Genomic DNA, 22,643 nt, shown 5'->3' on the forward strand with positions numbered 1-22,643 from the left:
CCCACCTCTTCTCTCTCACACAGGACCAAATGACAGGTTAGGAGTAGAAGACCATCCAGAAATTGGGCAAAAGGCTTGGAAAAAGCCTTTCCCAATGAATTCACATACCATGCTGCATCCAATTTCAGAGTGGGTCTGACACACCCTCTGCAGCCCCACCAGGACCCCAGGAAACCAGCTACAAGCACTGCTCCGAGAAGAACCGGAGGCAAAAAAAGGGCAGAGGCCTGTGCAGGTATTGGAAGCCCCATCCCACCACATCCCAGCAGTGCAACTTTGGGCAGGGCGCTGCACCTCTCTGTGCAGCGCTAGCATGGAAGTGAACAAGTTAAATGCCTGGCATACAGCAAAGTGAACCAGCCATGGCCAGCAGTGCCAAACCCACCGCCCTGGGATACTGAGGCGGGTCCGGGGTCCCACCGAGCGCGAGGTCTGACTGGCCAGGGGGAACTGGCCCAAGGCCCAGCCGCCCCACCCCGCATGGTCCGGTATGGCGCCGACCAGGCGGCGCCGCTTCAGCCGCAGGCCCTGCTGGACTGCCTCCAAAGATCTAGCCACCCACCTGTCCCGTTCTTCTTGCCAGGGGCTTGGGTCTCTGCCGCTTTCACCCTTTTCAGCCCCCAATAGCCGCCGCAGCCGCCACCTCCGCGCAAAGCACGCTGCTCACCTCTCCGACTGTCTCCTCTGCAACCAGCGCTGTGAGATCTCGGGAGACTTTGGTCCTCCCCTCACTACTCCGCCCTCACCACTGTGCAAACCCAGCCTGGAACTAGCTTGGCCCCTCCCCTTTACACTGCCCACCGCGCCTGAGGGTCAGTACTAGCCATTCTTGGGACCTTTTCTCCATATCCCCATCCCTGAATCCACTCCGCCCACCCCGTGACCCTAAAGGATTAAAACCCAGGTGCCACCCAATGGGCACCTCAGTCTCATGTGGCCCATTGGGTGTTTTTGTGCATGCGCCTGCCCAGGCCATGAACCTGGGAGCCTCAGCCCCCATGGTAAAAATAGTAATCATAGCAGCTGAGAACTTTAACAACACCCCTTGGATCCTCACAACTGCCCTAAGAGGGTATTACCATCCTCCCTATTTCACAGAGGAAAAATTGGCGTGGCAAGGTTAAACAATGGGCTCCAAGTCATACAGCTAGGAAGTGGCAAGAGCCCACCTTGGAATCTGGGCTCCTCTGGAGCCCAAACCAGTGCCCTCCATGACAACCCCCAGGCCCTCTACCTGCTTGCACTAAGTGCACTGCCTCTTAGCCCCAGTCTTCACTCCCCACCCCATCCCTGGCCCCAATGTTCACCAAAGTAAACAGACACACCTAGGAAGTCATCTGCTACAATACCTCCCCCATCTCGATAAAATTGTTATCAATAAAATGTTTCAGCTTCATTGCATGAATTTCCTAAGGCCTCCCTGTGACATTTTTTGGGCAGGACCCAGAAAACGATGAGACTGTATTGAATTCTCTAGTCTCCTTGGGTAACATTTTGCTGATACAAAGTACGATGGAATGGCATAGAGGACATAGAATACACATGATGTTAGGGAGAAGACACATGGCATTTCTTCCCAGGGGAAATCGTAATAATTGTTTCTAAAGAAGAGGAGCTAAAATGTATTGAAGGTATATATTCTTCCAGTCCTGGAGATGAAGAAACTTGCATAAGTGTTCATAGTTAGTCAGAATTTGAACCTGAGTCTGAGTTTGATCCTGTTGAACAAGACAGCATAGTCTACTTCTTCTGGGTCAGGTTCTGTAAAATCATGAGCCTTTAAGGTTCAATTTACCCCTTTATTGGAGTCTTCCTGGGCTACAGCAGCTTACATGATAGTTATGTCTGTTAGAAAATGCAGGCCCACTCACCCTCCAAGATAGTTCACTCTCCAGGAAATAATTCTGCTATATGAGCCAGAGCATATGAGTCCCCTTCTACATATCAACCCAACCCAATCCACCAGCTGAAAGAGTGGGTCAGGAGGCAAAATCACATCAAAGGGGCAGCTACAAGGTGCCTAGCACAGCTCCAAGTGCTGTCCAGTCACTAACACATTTAGTCTGATAATTCTGTATCAGTTAGTATAAGCAGCACTGGGCTGACAGCAGTAGGAATTGAAGCAAGGGAAGACTCCTGGCCCTTGGCACTCCAGGGAAGCAAGGGAGAAGCCATCCTTAGTTCATCTGGCCAAGCCTCTATGTGGTTTGGGGCATTTTTCTTTGAAGCTTAGCCTCAAGTTCTTTTCTCCAGCCCTACCAATGATTCTTGGGTTGCGTAACATCCTCTAGTGCACTACCCTTTCTACTTATAGCAGCTAGTATTTCTACCCAAGAACACTGGCCTCTCATAAGCCATTAGAGCCCAGGATATTTGGGGGAAGCTTGCTAGAGACAATGGTAATAGAAAATTTATCTGCTTTACGAGAGAGCCCTGGGCAGATGATGTGGAACATGCCTGTATTCCCAGCTAATTGGAAGGCTGAGCTAGGAGGTTGGCAAGTTTAAAGTTAGCCTATGCAACTTAGTGAGACCATATCTCAATATAAATGCTTTCCAAAAGGGCTGGAGATGTAGCTTAGTGGTAAAGTGCACATGCAAGATCCTGGTTCAATCCCCATACTGCAAAATGAAGTTAGAGAGAGAGAGAGAGAGAGAGAGAGAGAGAGAGAGAGAGAGAGAGAGAATGAATGAATATGCAGGAAGCCTGTACATCTCCTTTACTTAGCTTATTCATGTGGTTAAACCAACTCCACTTGGCTTCTCTGTTTCTTACAGCCCAAACATTCACACTGGGTCAGGCAGGAAGACAGCAATTTGTGGGGGATAAACATGCATTCTCCCTGCCACCTGGAGCCACCCCAATTCGTGTGCTATCTTCTAAAGTAGCCCTCTTCTCATCAGTCCTACTCAGGTAAATGCTGTCTGGTTCTAAGCACTCGATTTGAGAAAGAACCTCTTTCCTTGGCATCTCACATCTTTTGATTACCTCTTTGATGGGTATAAATGGTCTTTTTTTTTCTTTTAAAATACACATTTCTGGCTAAAACCAGAGCTCCTAAGATCAAATCAATTAAAAAAATGTGAAATAAGAAGTCATGGTATGGAATTTGTCCAACCGACCTCACGTGTTTCCTCCTTCTGAAATTTTTTTTATTTGTTGTTCAAAACATTACAAAGCTCTTGACATATCATATTTCATACATTAGATTCAAGTGGGTTATGAACTCCCATTTTTACCCCAAATACAGATTGCAGAATCACATTGGTTACACATCCACATTTTTACATAATGCCATATTACTAACTGTTGTATTCTGCTACCTTTCCTATCCTCTACTATCCCCCCTCCCCTCCCTTCCCATCTTCTGTCTCTACCCCATCTACTGTAATTCATTTCTCTCCTTGTTTATTTTCCCATTCCCCTCACAACCTCTTATATGTAATTTTGTGTAACAATGAGGGTCTCCTTCTATTTCCATGCAATGTCCCTTTTCTCTCCCTTTCCCTCCCACCTCAGGTCTCTGTTTAATGTTAGTCTTTTCCTCCTGCTCTTCCTCCCTGCTCTGTTCTTAGTTGCTCTCATTATATCAAATAAGACATTTGGCATTTGTTTTTTAGGGATTGGCTAGCTTCACGTAGCATAATCTGCTCTACTGCCATCCATTTCCCTGCAAATTCCACGATTTTGTCATTTTTTAGTGCTGCGTAATACTCCATGGTGTATAAATGCCACATTTTTTTTTATCCATTCATCTATTGAAGGGCATCTGGGTTGGTTCCACAGTCTAGCTATTGTGAATTGTGCTGCTATGAACATCGATATGGCAGTATCCCTGTAGTACGCTCCTTTAAGGTCTTCATGGAATAGTCCGAGAAGGGCAACCCATAGCACAAGAGTTAATAACAAGAATCAACAAATGGGACTTACTTAAACTAAAAAGTTTATTCTCAGCAAGAGAAACAATAAGAGAGGTAAATAGGGAGCCTACATCATGGGAACAAATTTTTACTCCTCACACTTCAGATAGAGCCCTAATATCCAGAGTATACAAAGAACTCAAAAAATTAGACAATAAGATAACAAATAACCCAATCAACAAATGGGCCAAGGACCTGAACAGACACTTCTCAGAGGAGGACACACAATCAATCAACAAGTACATAATGGTCTTTACTTGCCCAGCTCACACATCTGGTAAGTGGCAGAGCTGAAGGTCTGGATACCATCCAGATTCCAGGCTTTTAACCACCAAGTTTAATGCCATATACCATCTAGCCTCATTAAATTAAAAAAAAAAAAAGCAAAACAAAAAAAATAATAATAATAGGGCCCTGAGCCTACCCAAAAAAACAAAAAAATCTCAAATTCCACTCCATATTTTCTATTTGGCTTTGAACTCACCTCATAAGTATTGCTGAGAAATAAAGTTGATGGTGTCAATTTTGTAGAGTCTAGTAGTCATTTGTACTGCTCACCAATGACTTCTGGCTCTCCACCTTCTGGGCACCTGCAGGATTGCACTTCCTGCTCAAGTGACTAGTCCTGACCAAAGAGTGTACATGGAAGGAGTTTGTGACATTTCTGGGTGGAGCATTTAATGCTACTGAGAAACGAGCCTGAGATATGTCTCTCTGATAGGACAAACAATAATGCCCATGATGGTGTTTTCTCCATTAAGAAGAGTCCTCAACCAAACTATCATTGTCATATAATGTGAGCAAAACACAGACCTTTTTGATTTTAAGCCATTGAAATTTGGGGGTTAATAACTATCATAGCCTACTGTAGTCTATCCTGACTGATTCAGCTGGCCTCCTATATCCATAGTTCAACCAGTTGAGGATCAAAAACTTTTTTAAAAACAACTGCTTTGAGGCCTGGGGCTATAGCTCAGTGGCAGAGTGTTTGCCTAGCATGTGTGAGGCACAGGGTTTGACCCTTACACTGCATAAAATAAACAAACAAAATAAAGGCATGCTGTTCATTGACAACTACAAAAAGTAAAAATATTTTTTTTAAAAAAACTGCATTTATGGGATGGGGTGGTGGATCAGTGGTAGAGCACTCGCCTAGCATATGTGAGGAACTGGGTTTGATCCTCAGTCTCACATTTTAAAAAAATAGATAAAACAAACAAATAAAATAAAGGTATTGTGTCCATATGTTACTAAAATATTTTAAAAACTGCATTTATACTGAAAATGTATAGACATTTCTTCTTGTCATTATTTCCTAAACAATACAGTATAACAACTAGTTTCATATAATTTACATTGTACTATGTTTATAAGTAATTTAGAAGTGATTCAAAATGTACCAAAAATATGTATAGCTTATACAAATATCCACTTTGTATAAAGTGTTGAACATCCATGGATTTGGGAATCCAGGAGAGGTCCTGAAACCAGTCTCTCAAGGATACCGAGGGACAATTGTTCATACTGTATGATTGTTTACTAATTGATTCAAACAATTTTCTGCCCAGCTGGTCAAGAGTAAAAGCTCAAGCCACAGTCCTGAAGGTCCTAGTTTAATACATCTGGGATGGGGAACATACCTGTGCAGCTGTCTGGCATGCCCAAGCAATTCTAATGGTCCAGCAAGGCTGAGATTCCTGCATGGCTACATCTTGTGATGCTAGATTAAAATATGGTGTCTACACTTGAGGGATACCTAGACTGGGAGGACAAGCCCAAAGCCAGAAAAATTACACTACTAACAGGGTAAATAACCTGAAATATGCAAAAGTAAGTAAGAATATATAACAATTGATGATCAATAAAGTTTTACATGTAATAGAAAGTAGATATGCTTCTTGGAAAATCCATTCATCACATGTAATAGAAAGTAGATATGCTTCCTGACAAATCCATCCATCAACTCTGTGACCACAGACCAGGTACCCAAGCTGTCAGCTTCACATGGAGACTATTATCTGTCACTATGCTTTTCAGTTATGTAAAACAAAGCTTAGAAAACCTCTAAAGATGTGGCCCAGATTCAAAATAGTTAGCACATGGCTAAATTGGACTCCAGATCCAGGCTTTTACCTATCTAGGGCCCAAGGCCTTGGCTGATTCATGTTAGGTCCCTGCTTCACTTCCAGATTTCTTTCTTGTTTCCCCCTTTACCTTGAACCATGTATTCTGACCGCATTAAACTGCCTGTCACTGCAGGCCCATACCATGCTACTTACTGCACACTGCAGTGCTTTGGCTCCTGCTATTGTGTCTGTCTGGCATGCCTCCCCTCAATCCTCACCACCTTGTTTCTGAACCCTAGCCAGGTTATTGAATACTTGGTTGGGTGGCCCCATCCTTGGTGCTATGACTGCCCCAACAGCAATTCCTCTACTGGCTGACTGAGCACCTCCATGATTAGATTGCAGTTGGGTCTCAGTTTCCTTTCTCTGAGTCATGTAACTAGCATTGGGGACACTGTGCTAAAGCACCAGCCATGACCCCATGAATGCTTAACTCAGCTAAATCACATTCCTACAACCAACAAGACAGATCCTTTCAACAAGACCACACAGTGATATATTTATGAAATGCCTTTGTTTTCTGGTAATTTTGTGACCACTGTACAATTTTCCACCTTTGTGAATCTCAGTTGTCAGAAGTAAAGTAGACTAATGGGAGTAACTGCCTCACGGTTGTGAGAATTTATTAAGATGTAAACTTGAGTGCCTTGCCTGGTTCATAACGGAGACATGAACTAAATCCCAACCATCTTGGTTGTTATGCATATCTTCTTATTACATCACTGCTATTATCCCTATTCAGCATACTCCCATAGATGTCATCATTAATATTATCACTCACACTTTCAACCATGTCTAAGTGACTGTGCTAAACATTCCTTCCTAGAATGCATAGTATTCTCAGAATCCTCAAAATGTGTTCTTCACAGTCTTGTAATGGTTGGGTGTCCCAATCATAAATTATCTCCCTGGTACCTCCAGGAATCTGTCCAGTGCATCCTTGGGAAGTCTGTGGCTGCCAGACAGTTCCATTCAGGCTTTCTAGATATGGCTAAGAAAACATAGGTTCTCTTTAGCCTCCCACTTTCACTCACATTCTTCTCACTATGGGTGTTTCCAATTCATTTATGGTCATCCCAGGCCACTGTTGAGGTGGCCCCTATGTCTCCCTATGGGAGGATCAGGATGGCAGTCAAACAGGCCTGTGGGCTTCTGGAATCATTGATAACTCTAAAAGGAATAATACCTGCACAAAGCTTATTTTTTTTCTTACTAGAAGGAACTCTAATAATGGGGATTTTAGTTGGAAATAATAATGCCCTCAGAGTGATCTAATCTTGTCCCCCTTCCCTCCTCATCTTTCACATATCTGAAGCACAGTAGGCAAAATTGGGGTTTTGGTGAGCATTTCCAGTTGAGATTGCCTGTTGAATGTGTCTGGGCTATTATAAAAGGACAAGAGAACAGATCATTTCCCCACACCCTGAATGTAATCAAAACAGGAAACCTTTGAGGGAAACCAAAGCTTAAGCTACAAAATAAAGAAAAATGGAATCTTGACTTTTCTGGTTGAAAAGATTCTGAAGACCCAAGCTTTGAGGGGGTGTTTGCTGAGACCCCACACTGAGATGAACACCCAGGGGGCATGTGGAAAATAAAGGAGAGCCCCATTTGTAGGAAGAAAAGGAAACAGCAGGTATGTTGGCATTGTTGGTAGGAGAAGAGACCAGAAATCAATGATAAAGAGGTGGCCCAAGAGGCAACTTGCCTCCAGGGAGGCCAATGACCAAAGTGAGAAGGCCTCAGATTGGGAATTTTTCCCAGAGGGATGGAGTGAGAAAAAGCCTTTTTTTTCAGAACCATGTTGACACACAATGGCTTAAATAAATGTTCATTCCCATCTCATCTGACTCATTTGGCTGGAACAATGAGCTTACATTCCACAGCCTGGACTGACCCTCCTGTACCCCACTACTGATAAAGCATAAAGGGGGTGATTAGTGCTTTTTTGCATGAAGAAGGACCATGAAATCAACTGGCTTCTCTTTTGTGTAGCTTCTGACAGCAATATATAGCAACCTATCTTGTATTCTTGTGTCAGCCATTTCTAGGGGAGAAAAAAGTTGGGGAAGCATGATCGAGGAACATTTTTCACAATTTAGCAATATGTAAGCAACAGCCTTTCAATATAAAAAAGAAAAGGAAGAATGAATTCCACAGTTACAAGCAAGGAAAGAGGACATTAGCTGGGTGCAGTAGTGCAGGCCTGTGATTCCAACTACTCAGGAAGCTGAGGCAGCAGGATCGAAAGTTTGAGACCAATCTCAGAAATTTAGTGAGACCCTGTCCCAAAATAAAATATAAAAGGCTAGAGAGGTAGCCCAGTGGTATTCTATCCCTGAGTTCAATCCCGAGTACCAAAAAAAACAAAAACAAAACAAAAAACAAACAAACAAACAAACAAAAAACATGGCATTAGGATGAACACTGTAGTAATGAACTGAAATTAGTAGTATCATTATAAACTAAAGCTTTTTAATGAAAGGAAAAAGAAAACAAGGAAAAAGAGATGTATGTGTATACATGCATTTATAGACATAACATAGTTCCAAATTCTGAACACTAAGAGGACTTAGAACTCTTGTTCCATAGAAATGAGCAGGACAGATCTCCACCCAGATCTGAATTCTAAATACTATTCTCCAATAATAGAGACCAAAGCTCTTGAAGAAATGGTTGCTCCCAGAACTGGAACAGGGAAAATGTAAAATAATCCTGGAACACCTTGTGGTGGCAGAAAATAGAGTGATACTTAATAAGGAACAGGGGCTTATTTTTTTTAAAAAAATGGTACATTATAATTACATATATCAGGAGGATTCCTTGTGACATATATGTAATGCATGCAGCATAAATTGGTTGATTTGATAGGGACTTATTGAAAAGATACAGGAACCAATCTGAAAGAGTTTCCAACAGCCAAAGTTGGAACATTTTGAGCAACTAAATAATGATAGTATTGGACTATAAGTCATAGAATTAAATAGATAACCATAAGCCCATATGAATAGAAAAAAAAATAAGAAAGAAAAGAATAGAGAAAGAGAGAGATGTTTTTTAAAGTTGTTTTTTAATTACAGTTTATAAATAAAGAAAGGATAAGTGAAATAAACATAAAATAACCTTTAGGAAACCATAATAATAAATGTTATGGGTAAGATCTATGAATGGATGCCAAAAATGTAAGTGAGCAAAACAATTTTTTTTCCTCTAGTATGGGAATTTAATCTAGGGCCTCTTGCATGACACGCCAGTATTCTACCACTGAGCCACATCCCCTAAATAAGTAAAAATTGAGAGAGAAATAAGATATTTTCAAGGTATCTTTCCCAAGATATTTATTAATCACAAAGGCAGAAATAGTAAATTTATAATAAGAAATCCAAGAAGCATCACATGATTGAAATTAATATCACTCCTAACCAGTCATGTTGATGTACCCCCCTTTCCCACCAAATAATCCCATAAGGACCTTTCACCTCTGTGGCATCTCCCTACAAAACCAATAACCCGGCCAAATCATAAATAAACACCAAACCCAAGAGGAGAGATCTTGTGCAAAACATCTGACCAGCATCTTTTAAAAGGATCATGGTCATAAAAGACTAGGAGAGACTGAGGCATTGCCACAGACTTGAAGAGACTAAGGAGTCTTTATGACTAAATGCAACTGCAACACAAGAACACAGACAGAAACAAGACCTTAAAGGAAAATTGGTGAAATTCAAATAAAGTCTATAGATTAGTTGATAGTTTTGTACCAGGTTTTTGTCTTTCTTTTTTTTTTTTTTAAATTTAAAAATAAATTTAAAATTTTATTGATTGGGTTGTTTGTGGGGCTTATTTTTTGGTGTTAAGTTTTTAGGTTCTTTGTATATTCTGGATATTAATCCCTTATCCTTTGCTGTACAGAAGATTTTTAGTTTGATGGCATCCCACATATTGATTTTTGGTTTTCTTTCTTGCACTATGGGGGTCTTGTTAAGGAAGTTGGTGCCAGTACCTATATGATGGAGTTTTAACCTATATGTTTTCTTCTAGCAGTTGTAAAATTTCTGATCTAATTCCTAAGTCTTTGATCCATTTCAATTTGAGTTTTGTGCAGAGTGAGAGATGGGGCCCTAGTTTCATTTTTCTTCATATAGCTGTCCAGTTTTCCCAGCACCATTTGTTAAAAAGGCTCTCCTCCAAAATATATTTGAGCACCTTTGTCAAATATCAGATGGCTGTAGGCATGTGAATTTGTCTCTTGTGTTTTCTATTCTCTTCCACTGGTTTTCATGTCTATTTTTTTTTGATCGTTATACTATAGTTATTTTTTAATGTATTTGTATTGGGGATTGAAGCCAGGGGTGCTTGGCCACCGAGAGACATCCCTATCCCTTTTCATTTTATTTATTTATTTATTTTTTTTTTGAGACAAGGACTTGCTAAGTTGCTTAGGGCCTTGCTTACTCGCTGAGGCTAGCCTCAAGCTTGCAATCCACCTGCCTCACCCCCCTGAGTTTCTGGGATTACGGGAATGCACCCTTGTGCCCAGCCTAGTTAATCTTTTTAAGAGTCAGTATTAGAGGAAACTGGGTGAAGGGACTGCAGGAATCTTCTGTGATTTTGTAGAGGGGGGAAAATACTTTAAACAACACCAATACAAAACCCTTGGTTAATAATGATAAAATCGAGAGGTGAGCTCCACGCCAGCATTTCAGGTTAGGTCTGTGTGAGGGCATGTGACATAGTTCACATCAGTGGGCAAATAAATGTCTCTCCTGCTCTTTTTCCCTGGCAAAACCTCGTGTGAGGGCAGGAGACCAAATCAGAGGGTGTTTCTCAGCATAGCTAGATCATCAGAAGAGAGAGGTGCTAAGAGAAGTCCAGAGCAGACTTTGAAATTAGGGAGTTGAAAAGAAACAAATTGTTCTGATAAGGGAAAAAGTGAAGGAGAATATTGGGGAAGGGCAGGGAATATAAAAGGTGGAAAGGGACAGAAGTTCAGGGAGCTTTGAAGGAACATTCCTAGCATTCATGTATAAGTTGTTTGCATTAAAAACTCCTTTCATATCCCCAGACCTTTGTAAAGTCTGCTGCACATACAAGCTTGGTATCTGTGTCCATGGGTCTCTGTGTCTATCAGTTTGTATGTGTGTGAATATGTCTAACTATGTCAGTGTCTATAAGTATGTATGTCTATATTTTTATGTTTTTTTTTTGGTTCTGTGAGGCAGTCCATATCTGTGTGTGTACATATGTGTGTCTTTATTTCTATGTGTTTTAGTCCATCCATAAGAGTGCATCTCTGTGTGTATATTTTTGAGCTTGTATGTCTTCTTTTTTGTGTGTATTGGAAATCCTAGCAAAGGACTGATTTCTTGTGACAATGGATTTACATACAAAGTCACAGGACTCAGAGGACCAACAAGACATCAGCCAAGACAGGAGGAAATTGAGCCCTAGGTATCATAACAATGTAAGGTCCTAGGAATTCAATGACATCTTTGCACAGGCATTGGAATTTCCCCCAGGCACTTGGAATGCTGGTGGGGGTGGAGTTTCATGTCAGTAATAACTAAAGACTTCAGAGGGCAGGATGACCCTACTCCAAGTCAGCTTACTCTGTATTATCTCCATTTTGCAGGTGGGGATACTGAGTCTCACAACAGCACTTTGATGAGACTGAAGAGAAACAGCCAGCTGATGAGCCAGCAGAGGCCTCTGGGTGAATTGAACACAGTGAATGCAGTGAGGAAAATCAGCATCCTATCTCTTTGCTTTCAGTCTTTCTGATGATAAAGTCTCTTGGGCATAGTCCATCTGCAACACCTCTCTCTCACTGCTAGTATCTCTTCATTATCAGTCAACATATGCTAGGAGCATCACAATCTCAGGATACAACCAAACATATTCTCCCATGAATGTGCAAAATGACAGTTCTGCAGATATGTGATGTCACAATCATAGCACACCCTGCCTCACCCCCCCAAAAAAAGAACAAGTCTGGTTGGATTCTTAGATAACTTGGCTGTCTTATCTACATAAACTTGATGACAGGGTAGATACTATTTTTTTTTCCATTTAGGAGACATTTTAATTTTGGTAATAATTTTGGGAATAAAACATGAATCATTCAATTCACTAAAAACCATTTAACATCTGAAGGCCTCCTGAGCTCCTAATAAAACTTTAAAAAATTTTATTTATTTTTTAGTTGTAGATGGACACAATACCATAAAAAAGGTATTTTTTTAATTTAATTTTTTTGTGGTGCTTAGGATTGAACTCAGTACCTCACACATGCTTGGCAAGTGCTCTACCAGTTCTCCAAAATTTTTTTTTGAGATTTGTGCCATGAGAAGTAAATTCAAGAGAGTTTCTGTTTGTTTGTGTAATTTTTATTTTGGAAATGTTCAAGGCTATGAAAGAGTTACAAGAACAGCACAATAATCTTTTATACACTAGATTTGACAGCTATTATTTCTGCCCAATTTACCTTGTAAGCTCTTTTGTGTGCATGCCTCTCTTTCTGTACGTATTTATGTGTATAGGTATGTGTTTATTCACATGCATATTACACACACACACACACACACTTTTTTTAAAAGCATTGAGATTCCAATGTTTAGGATCTTTAGTTCTAAATATTTCAATTGTTTCCTAAGACCAGGGACATTCCTTTGTATAACCACAATATGGTTACCAAATTCAGGAATGTAATGTGGATACCATGATATTATCCAACATACAATCTATAGTCAAAGTATTCTGGTTGTCCCATGAAGTCATTTTCAATAATTTTATTTTTATTTTTTTGGATGCACAACCAATTAGGAATCAGATTACACATATTTTTTTTTAATTTAAATTCGAATAGTTCCTCAGTCTTTCTTAATCCATAGGACCTTGATCACAGCCTATTTTTGACAAAGAGAAAGCAAGCTTCAGGTTTGGAGTCTTGAGCTCATCACAATATCCAGCTAGAATGCCATAGATTTTAGTTTTCTGAGTATGTATCTTCCAATTATCTTCTCTTTATAGAAAGTGACATGAGTTTCTACTTTTGGGGAGTAATTTATGGTATCTTTTAAAATTCCACTTTAAAAGTAAAATATTTAAAGAAAAATACTAGAGAAATAAAAAAGCAGGCATGTAAATCAGCCACATTTTCTCAGCCTCAGCACTATTAGCACTTGAGGCCACAGAATTCTGTGTCATGGAGTGTCCCTCACATTGTAGAATGTTCTTCAATGTCCCTGGCCAATACCTACTAGAGGCCAGTAGCATTCCCCCACTCTCTTTCTCTATTTATGACAGCCAAATATGCCTGAAGATATTACCAAATATCGCCTTGGAGGCAAACTTACCCAGCTGAGAGCCACTGACCTAGCCAAAATATGTGAGTGGAGGGTGAGTTGATGCAGCAGCTCATGGATTTTGGAGAAAAGTACTCGTTTCTGTCCAGTTCAGTTCAAGCCATGTTGATCAATCATTGGCCAAATGTCTGGCCCTGTACAAAGCCCTGGAGAGACAGATGGGCAGGAAATAGTCCAGTTCTTCAGGAGCTGCCCTGAATTAAGCAGGACACAGGGGGGTGTGTAAGAGGAAGAAAAAATTAACCAAGAGAAAGGAGCTGTGAAAAACTATAACATAACCTGGAATTAGATCTTCTTATTAAGCCTCATCACTCTCAAAAGAGCTCTTCTGCCCAAGTAATTCTTTTTAAAACATGAATCAGATCATGACAGTCCTCTGATGAAAAGCTTTCACCTTCCCACTACACTTAGAACCAAATAACTTTCAATCTCCTTGTGGGACCTGCACCATCTAGCTTCTGTTTCCCTTTTGGCCTTAATTTTGTTTGCTCTCTTTTGGTCTTGAGCTGCAACTACCCTGGGCCTCTCTCTCCTGAGATCTCCCCATGATCATTTCCAAACAAAGATCTTTGCATTGTGATGTTCTCTATGTGGAAAAGTGTCCCAAGTATTTTCAGGGCTGGCTCCTGGTCACAGAGGTTCAAATGTCACTTTCCCTGACTACCTTCTGCACTGAATCCCTCTAACCAATTACCCCATGTAAATTTCTTCCATGGTACTTTCTGTATCAGGCACTGTTGGTAGTGGACATGACTTCCAATGTAAATGCTCTTCTTTTTTGTGGCCAGCTGGGCAGAAGTGGCCCATAAGAGATGCAGAAATCTGCTTGCCCTGCCTGATATAGACACTGTCTCCACCTCTTTACCTCCTGCTGAAGTACAGGAATGAGGACAGGAGGGGAGATGTTTGAACACTGCAGGACCCCAGGGAGGATGCAAATGTCAAAGCCACATAGCCAGTACCAGCATCCTCCTATCTTCTGCTCCAGGGAGAAAATCAAAGGCCTAGGATGTGAGCCATGGTAATCAGGTTATCTTCTACTTGCCTCCAAAAGCATGCCTAACTAAAATACTATTTGAAATTATTGTGAATTTTGTTGCTTGCTTTCATATGGGTGTATGCATTTAATAAATATGTGTATATGAATTTTAATTGGCACATGTTTACGGGGTCCATATTTACGGGGTCTAGTGTGACATTTTGATACATGTATACAATGCATGGTGATCAGGTCAGGGCAATTGGCATACCCATCACCTCAAACATTTATTATTTCTTTGTACTTGGAGCATTACAATTCCTCTCTAGTGGCTATTTTGAAATATGCAATTGAATGTGGTCAAGCATAGTTACCCCACCATGTTCTAAAATATTAGAAGTGACTGTTGCTGTCCTGCAAGCCTGTACCCATTAACCATCCTCTCCTGTTTCTTGCCCCCAGTTGTTTGGCTTTTGTGCATATCCCACCCCTAGGCAGGATGAGGAAGACCTGTCTTACTTATTCACTGCTACATCTTTGGCCCCTGGGCACAGAGCTAACTCAGGATAGAGTTCCACAGCTACTAACCTAGATGTTCTCTAATTCTTCTCATGTAAAAATGAGAATCATCACAGCACCTTGAAATATTGTGAGGACTGAATGAACAAATCTGCATATGGCACTTAGCGCAGCACCTTGCACCCTATCATTGCTCAAAGAATTGCTAGTATTTGTTGACTTAATGAACTAATTAATGTATGGAGAAAGGGTTCTTTCTCTGCTTGCTTTTTCAGCCATGTCCTTTGGCTCCCTCTTTCTCTTCAAATCAAAGTTGTATTACTTGGTGCTGACAAGTCAGGCTATTGATTAAGAAACATGACCACACAGTGAGGAGAAATTCACACCTCTTACTTTGAGCTGCTGGATTAGCACTTGCTGGAGGTGGAGAAGGGACAGAAATTGCACATAGAAGGACAGGGTCCATAAAGCCTAGGCCAGAAAGTGCTGGAAATGAAATTCAATATGCTGTTTTGCTTTTGCACACCATGGGATGGGTAGAACCCAGCCAATAAGTGCCTGACAAAAATCACTTGGAGGTCAAGTGAAGGTTATAGGGACAGAGATTCAAAAATGTTGTGGGGGAGGCTGAAACCCATCTTAACCTAAGAGATATATTTATTCATTAACTCAAGAGAATATTAAGCACCTACTGTGTGTGATGTAGACAGGGATCTGGCAGAGAAACAATAAGGGGATTCCCACAGGGATTCCCATGGACTCCACTGACTTTCTTTCATAATAGCCTTGCCACCAAGTAGACACTAATTCAAAATTTTAGATCCCATGTGGCTTAGTTCATGATCAGTATTACTGCCACTAGCTAATAGTTCCAGTACTTACTCTGTACTAGGCACTATGCTGAGATAACTGTACCAACTGTGGTCAGGGACACTTGCTAGGAACCTAACCTGCATCTATTTCCTTCTTCCTTACTAGAACAAAAACTCACTTTTATTCAGGGTGGCACCAAAGAACACATATCCCTCCAAAACTGGCATTCAAACTTTGTCACTCGCATCCAAACACATGTGTGAGTGGGACTCAGACATGTTATTTCAACCCAGGAGTCAGTGAGGTGAGGGTTAATGTTATTCATATTTCACAGCCAAGCACACTGAGGTTTAGAGAGTTTAAATGAAATGTCAAATGTCATACAGCTTCCTGCTGGTGAAGGTCGGATGTGAATCCAAGCCATCTGTTCTTCTGGTCTATTCTTATTTGAACAGATAGCATATATATGCACAATGCCATTTAATCCTCTCAAGAACCTCAATGGGCAGGGTAGCTGGTAAAATTTTCTGATACCTGCCACCATATGTTCTCTGATCATCTGGCATCTTCCCTTGGGTCACCTCTCTGGCAGTTTCAAAGGCTAGCCCCTCTCCAGCCCAGTGGAGCCTGGAGTATGGAAGAAGAAGGAGAGACAGGTGGGGAAGTGGTCAGATTTTAGATGTGCATCCAGGCAGAACTCCTAGCAAAAGATTTCAGATAGAGGGCATGGAAAAGTGAGAAGCAGAGAAGATTTGGCATCATTTTCTATGTGAAATTCTGACTAGGGACAATGTCAAAATATAATCAGCATACAGTATGGTTAGGCAGAATGAGGGTTTGGAGTTTGCATCCAGAAATTTCTAGAAAGGTCCATGTGTCCTGAAGAGGGACACAGAAAGGAACTGATTGTGGTAGTGAGACTAACAGGAGTTGCTGTGGGAGGGGTGAAGTGGCTCTGAGACTGAAAGTTACAAGGTGACCAGAGATGACCAAGGGAAAATGGGTGGGGCAACAAGTTTTCTAGCAGAAAATTAGCACCAGAAAGGTAGGGCTGGTCAACTGGGAGGTGCCAGGAGTGGACTGGGTGGACCATCACTGTCCAGAAGTCCAGCAGCTGTAGGCCCTGCAACTGTAGCCTGCTGAGCCAGTGACAGAGGGCAAGGAGGTCACTGCCCCGGGGACTGGCTAGGGCTTACAGAGCAGTAGCTTGAGGCATTGGATTCCCTTCCACAGCCCCATACCATCTTGGTGAAACTAGAAAAGAGGAAGAAATTCTGAAACAATGAAGTCTTTTGGTGAAAAGACCTCTTGAACCAAGGGAACATGGGTCATGGAGTAACCATTCCCATGCAAGTTCTAGTTGCTCTCAACAGAGTGTTTATTCTGAGAGGTATACTGGGGAGTCACAGACCTCCAGAAGTAGCTTAGTTCCACACACTCAAGCTGTGGGGAGAGCGTGCTTATGATGAGTCCTGCCATGGCAGATACTGCCTTCCTCCAGGTTTCCTAGACAAAGTGGAAGGCACCATGGAAATACACAACTGTCTCTGGGCCTCAATATTTTCATTTTTCCAATGGGAACTGAGGTAACCTCCCAGTGTTAACAGAACTGATGAGGGACAGAGCCATGGAGCAGGTTGGCAAAGGTCACAGGCTAGACAGTGAAATTCCATCCCTTCCATCCTTTTGGCTTCCTATGGACACTGTCACAGTTGTGCCTGGAGCCAGCTGGGACCAGGGAGGGGACTCAGTGACTGCAAAAAGATTGACAAGCTTCATTTTAATGCTCAAGTTGTATCATGTCACCAGGAGGTGTTCATGGATACTTAGTTGACTGATTGAATGAATGAATGAATGAATGATTAAGTGAGGGACTATGGGAGTCATAGACATCAATGATGTCAAGCAAGGCTCTGATGTGCTTTTGGTGGTATTGCCTAAGTAGCAAAGGCAGTCATTTTTCAGCCTCAGTTTGAATATCACCTTCTGCAAGAGGACTCCCCTGATACCCTCATCAGGTATAAGTGCCCACTTTGCACTCTTCTCTACCCCTCCCCCCATATACTAGATGGTTCATTGTGGTTTTCACTTGACCTTGAGTTCTTAGAGACAAGGTTACATCTCATTTAATCTTCCTGCATCCCTAGCACAGGGTCTAGACCAATGAAACAACAAGAGCAATTTATTAAGTGTTTTCCAGGTACCAGGCATTGTTCTAAGTTCTTTAGCTATCGATATGCTTGACTACCTGATTATCAGGTTCCAGGGTGACATTATGCCATTGTGCAGGGAAGAACACTGAGGCTCAGAGGAGGTAAGAAGCCTGATATTTCTTCCTGCTTTCTGCATCCTTCTCTATCAGACAGCCTGGCCTAATTCTTGAGGTTTGAGAACAGTATGAAAATCCCAGTGATGGGGCAGTCTATCTGACTGGGTAGGTGTATAGAAAGAGAGAACAATGAAGAGACAGCACATGTTAGCAGCTGACAATCCTGTGACATGCCAGACACAATGCATTCTCTGTCACAGAACTACAGCACTGAGACCACCCCAGGAGCAGTGCCTCATGGATGGCCTCTGAATGGGCAGTGTTTACTTTGGGCACTACAGGAACCATCTGCTAGTTGATTCAGAACAAATGTGTACATGTATGTGCTGTTAGGTGCATGACATTTCTGGCAGGAAGACCAGGGAAAACAAAACCAAGGAAATGTCTCAAAACCGCAGCAACACACATGGAAATGTGCGGAGGTGAGCTGATGTGGAATACAGACAGTAACACAACAATATCGACACTCACAACCAAGGGTAAGGAAAAGTTCAACACCCCGTTGGCACATCCAGTTTCAAAAATAAAACAAAATAGGGCCACAATCTTGCTTTTTGAGGGAACTCCAGAAGTCTCCCAGAGGATCTGTTCTTTTGTAAACCTTTCCTGCCCACACTCCCTGTTACCCATAAATCTTACTCTCTACATGGCAAGGGGGCCTCAAGAGCTTGGAGATTTACTGGAGCAAATAACTTTGCAAAAACAATGTATCCCATAAACAATGCTGGTGGAAAGCATCCAGCCCCATACAATGGAGCTAATCTTCTGGTCACACATTTCCCATCTGGGGTATTAGGTTGGATGCCGCTTCCTTCCAGGTGGAGGCAAAGGCCATTTAGCCCACATGTCCAAGAACAACAATGCTTGGCAGGTTCTCTACTCGTGTGGAGTTCAAAAGGCAGGAATTCAGAAGCATGGAGCAGCTCTTTCTCCCTTACTTTCTTTTCTTAAAGAATCACTGCAAATTTGAGGGCAGGGTGACATATTGATGCATATAGCTTTGTGGGCCACGACCCTGACTTCTACTTTAGCTCTATCACTGATGAGCCCTGTACTCTGGGACAAGGGATTTAACTTCCCAGAACTATAATTTCCCATTGTTCAAAAGGGATTGTGTATAGATGCCCAAACCCACTGGTGCTTGGTAAGGTATAATCAAAATGTTGAGTGGTACTGTTAGCACAACAATATCAAGTGTTGATGAGAATGTGGAGAAATTGGAAAATTTGTCCCCTGGGTAGTAATGTAGAAAGGTGAGTGCACTTGAAAACAGCATAAAGGTTCATCAAAGAATCAATAACAGAACTGCCATGTTGCCCATCAATCCTATTTCTGGATATATGTTTGGAAGAACTGAAAAAAAAATTATACACCTGTGTATATAGCAACATTTTCCAAAATAGCCGAGGTATGGAAACAACATAAAATTCCATCTATAGACAAATAAGGAAAGAAAATATGGCATATACATACAATGAATTATTATGCAAACTTGGAAAGGAGGAAATCCTGTCACATACCACAATTTAGATGTACATAGAGTTCACTATACTGAGATAAAGCCAGATGCAAAAAATACAAATATGTACTATATACACATCTTTATGTATCTTAAGTAGTCAAATTTACAACAAAAGGAATTATAGCATCCAGGGACTGAAGAAGGCAAATGGAGAGCTATTGAATGAATGTGGGTTTCAGTTTTGCAAGAGGAAGAAGTTCTAGAGATCTGTTCCACAACAATGTGAATATAGTTAACACTACTGAACCGGTCACTTTAAAGATGGCTACATTGGGAAATTTGATGTGTTTTTTTAACCACAAATAAAAATAATAAAAATATATTTTTTTTATGTTTCAGATTGGCAACATTTAAAATTCCTGGCTACAGGGAGAGTTGGTTATATCGAAGAGAAATGGAAACATTCCTACTCTGTGGATAGCTGTGAAATCCATGTGACTATTTTAAGGGGCAATTGATAATTAGATATACACATTCTACAACCCAGCAATTTCTCTTCTCATTATTTATCCTAGGGCAGGTACAAAGATTTTCATTGTTATAAGAACAAAAGTTGGAGACAATCTAAATGACAATTAATAGGGCAAAGGATAAAGAAAAATGGCATATACTCACAAATTAATGAAGGAATCAGATCTATACAAATGTAGATCTCAAAAACATATTATTGAGTAAAGAAAAGCAGGTTATACAATAACACAGACAGCATGCCACTCAAAAGAATGCAGAAGATAAAATTTATAAATTTCTAGTGTACCAGTCTTGAGATGCTCCCAGTGATCCCTGATAATTATGCCTTTGTGGAGATCTTTCTACAACGAATAAAGCTCAGCTGTATCCTACTCATTCCACAGAGTCCTAATAGGGTTCTATGAAAGTGGCTTCCAAGGCTAAATATAAGAAATGCTACTACCATCTTGCTCTCTGGTTTTTCCTATTGCTCATTCTGAAGGAAGTCAGCCACCACACTGTGAAGATACTCAGGCAGGCTGGGCAGAGGCCTGGAAGATAAAGAACTGAGGGCTCCTGCCAACTGCCAGCACAACTGGGAGCCACCTTAGAGGTGGATGTACAAGTACAAGTCAAGCCTTCAGATGACTGCAACCTTAGGAGAGAGCATGAATCAGAAACACCCACCTAAGTCATTATCGAGTTCCTGAACCTAGAAACTGTGGTATATCAAAGGTGCATTTTTTAGGACTTAGAGTTTGAGGGTGATTTGTCACACAGCAATAGGTAACCAATACATTTATGGTTACCACCTAAGGGTCTGTGCCTGCAGCCTGCTTTCCATTTGTACCAGTAAGTGTCAAAAAGATGTTAAAGACACATTACTATCAAGCTGAACACTTATTTCTTCAAGTACTCAGAAAAATGGATTGTTCTCCAAGTTCTATTTCTCTTTTGACATGAAGTCATCTTCACCAGTAGCAGCAGCCCATGCTTTGGGCAATGCTGATCTGGTCTGTTATTGACTGAATTCCATGCCCTTAAAATTCAGATGTCAAAGTCATGACCCCAATATCTCATAATTTGGAGACAGGGTCTTTAAAGAGATAATTTAAGTAAAATGAGGTCATCAGAATTGGCCCAATACAAGTTATCAGTATAAGAAAAGATTACGGGGCTGGGGTTATTGCTCAGTGGTAGAGCACTTGCCTCACAGGTGCAGGACCCTGAGTTCAATCCTCAGCAACACATAAATAAATAAATAAATAAATAAATAAATAAATAAATAAATAGATAGATAAATAATGAATAAATAAATAAATAAAGTTAAAAAAACCCCAAATTATTAGTACATAGGTAAACTGCAAGGGAAAACTCTGTGAACACAGGGAAGATGCTTAGAGTACCTGTAAGTAGGGTGAGAGGCCTCAGGAGAAACCAACACTGCTGACCCCTAGGTCTGGGACTTCTGGCTTCCAGAATAGTGAGATAATAAATTTCCTTTGTGTAAGCCACCCGGTCTGTAGTCCTTTGTTTATGACAGCCCAGACAATGAATGCACAATCCAACACCCTTCCTTCACACCTGATGACCTTAGGTCCAGAGGTAGAAGTGACTTAGCTAAAGAAACAGAGAAAACAGGAAGCAGAAGCACAGAGAGCCCATGTTTTTTTTTTTTTAATCTCAATTGTGGTTCCTCCATTAGGTGAGCCCAAGGCCCCAAATGTGGAAAAGATATCTCAGGATACACTGTCAGCACCAATTTAGCTCCTCATTCATTCCTATTCTTGATGGAAAAAATTGTTCCAAATGTTGAAGCTGTTGGGTCCCCTATGGGCACATGATGTGGACTAACCTTGTTAAACACAGTCAGGTTCCCATAGAGAAAATGAAGGGGAAAAGGAGTAGAAAGTCATGGAAAAATCAGAGAAGGAAAAACTGTTTTTCTTCCTTGTTTTCATGAAATATAGCAGCAGAAATGAGAGAAATAAGGAGAGAGAGAGTGGACACTAACTTCCAGTTGTATAGGTAAGTCTCCACAGGTTCTGAGATTCTCTGAACATACCAAAACACCCGCGTACAGAGTCCTGTGACAAGTTCTGGTTTTATTTTGTGCTTCTTGCAGCTTCCAGTCAGGTCTTCAGGTACAAGACTTCTTGCAGAAATAGCACTGTGTTTGCCCATTTGTCCAGTTGGAGGAGCCAGACTCCACCTCCTCACTTTTTGGGAAAACGGCAATACTGAAAGATGTCAAAAACATCTCACCACCTTTTTTTTCTGTCCTGGAAAGTGCAACTCCTGGTCTGTCCTGCATGGATTACTAATTAAATAATAATAGTGGACAACAGTCACTCTGGGCAAATAAAAGGTATATTTGGAGACTGGGGTGAGCAAGTACACACCTGGACTGTTTGATAAAGGCCATTTGTAGCTCCCAGAAGGCTGAACAGTGAGTTTGAAATGAGCAAATGCTCCTCAGGAAGAACCCAGACTCCCTTGCCTGACTAGTGTGCAGACAGGCCTCAGACCCCTCCTAGGCCAGAATACTTGATGAGATGGGTATGAGTTCCATGCTGAGGTTGAGGATTAGATTCAGCTGGGTGAACCCCTGCTCTCCCTGG

General features: G+C 41.3%; 1 protein-coding gene across 1 annotated transcript in view; it reads left to right on the forward strand.

Annotated features, from left to right (window-relative positions):
- Positions 1–490: 490 nt before the first annotated feature.
- LOC107160715 overlaps positions 491–22,643 on the forward strand; it is a gene marked incomplete at its 3' end in the record, with an annotated part of 116,588 nt that continues 94,435 nt past the window's right edge. The window contains 2 exon segments of the mRNA XM_048797566.1: positions 491–812; positions 2,778–2,913. Of these exon segments, the coding sequence (XP_048653523.1) occupies positions 491–812; positions 2,778–2,913 (458 nt within the window).

The sequence above is a fragment of the Marmota marmota genome, unplaced genomic scaffold (assembly GCF_001458135.2).
Source record: "Marmota marmota marmota unplaced genomic scaffold, marMar, whole genome shotgun sequence".
Taxonomy (NCBI): Eukaryota; Metazoa; Chordata; class Mammalia; order Rodentia; family Sciuridae; genus Marmota; species Marmota marmota.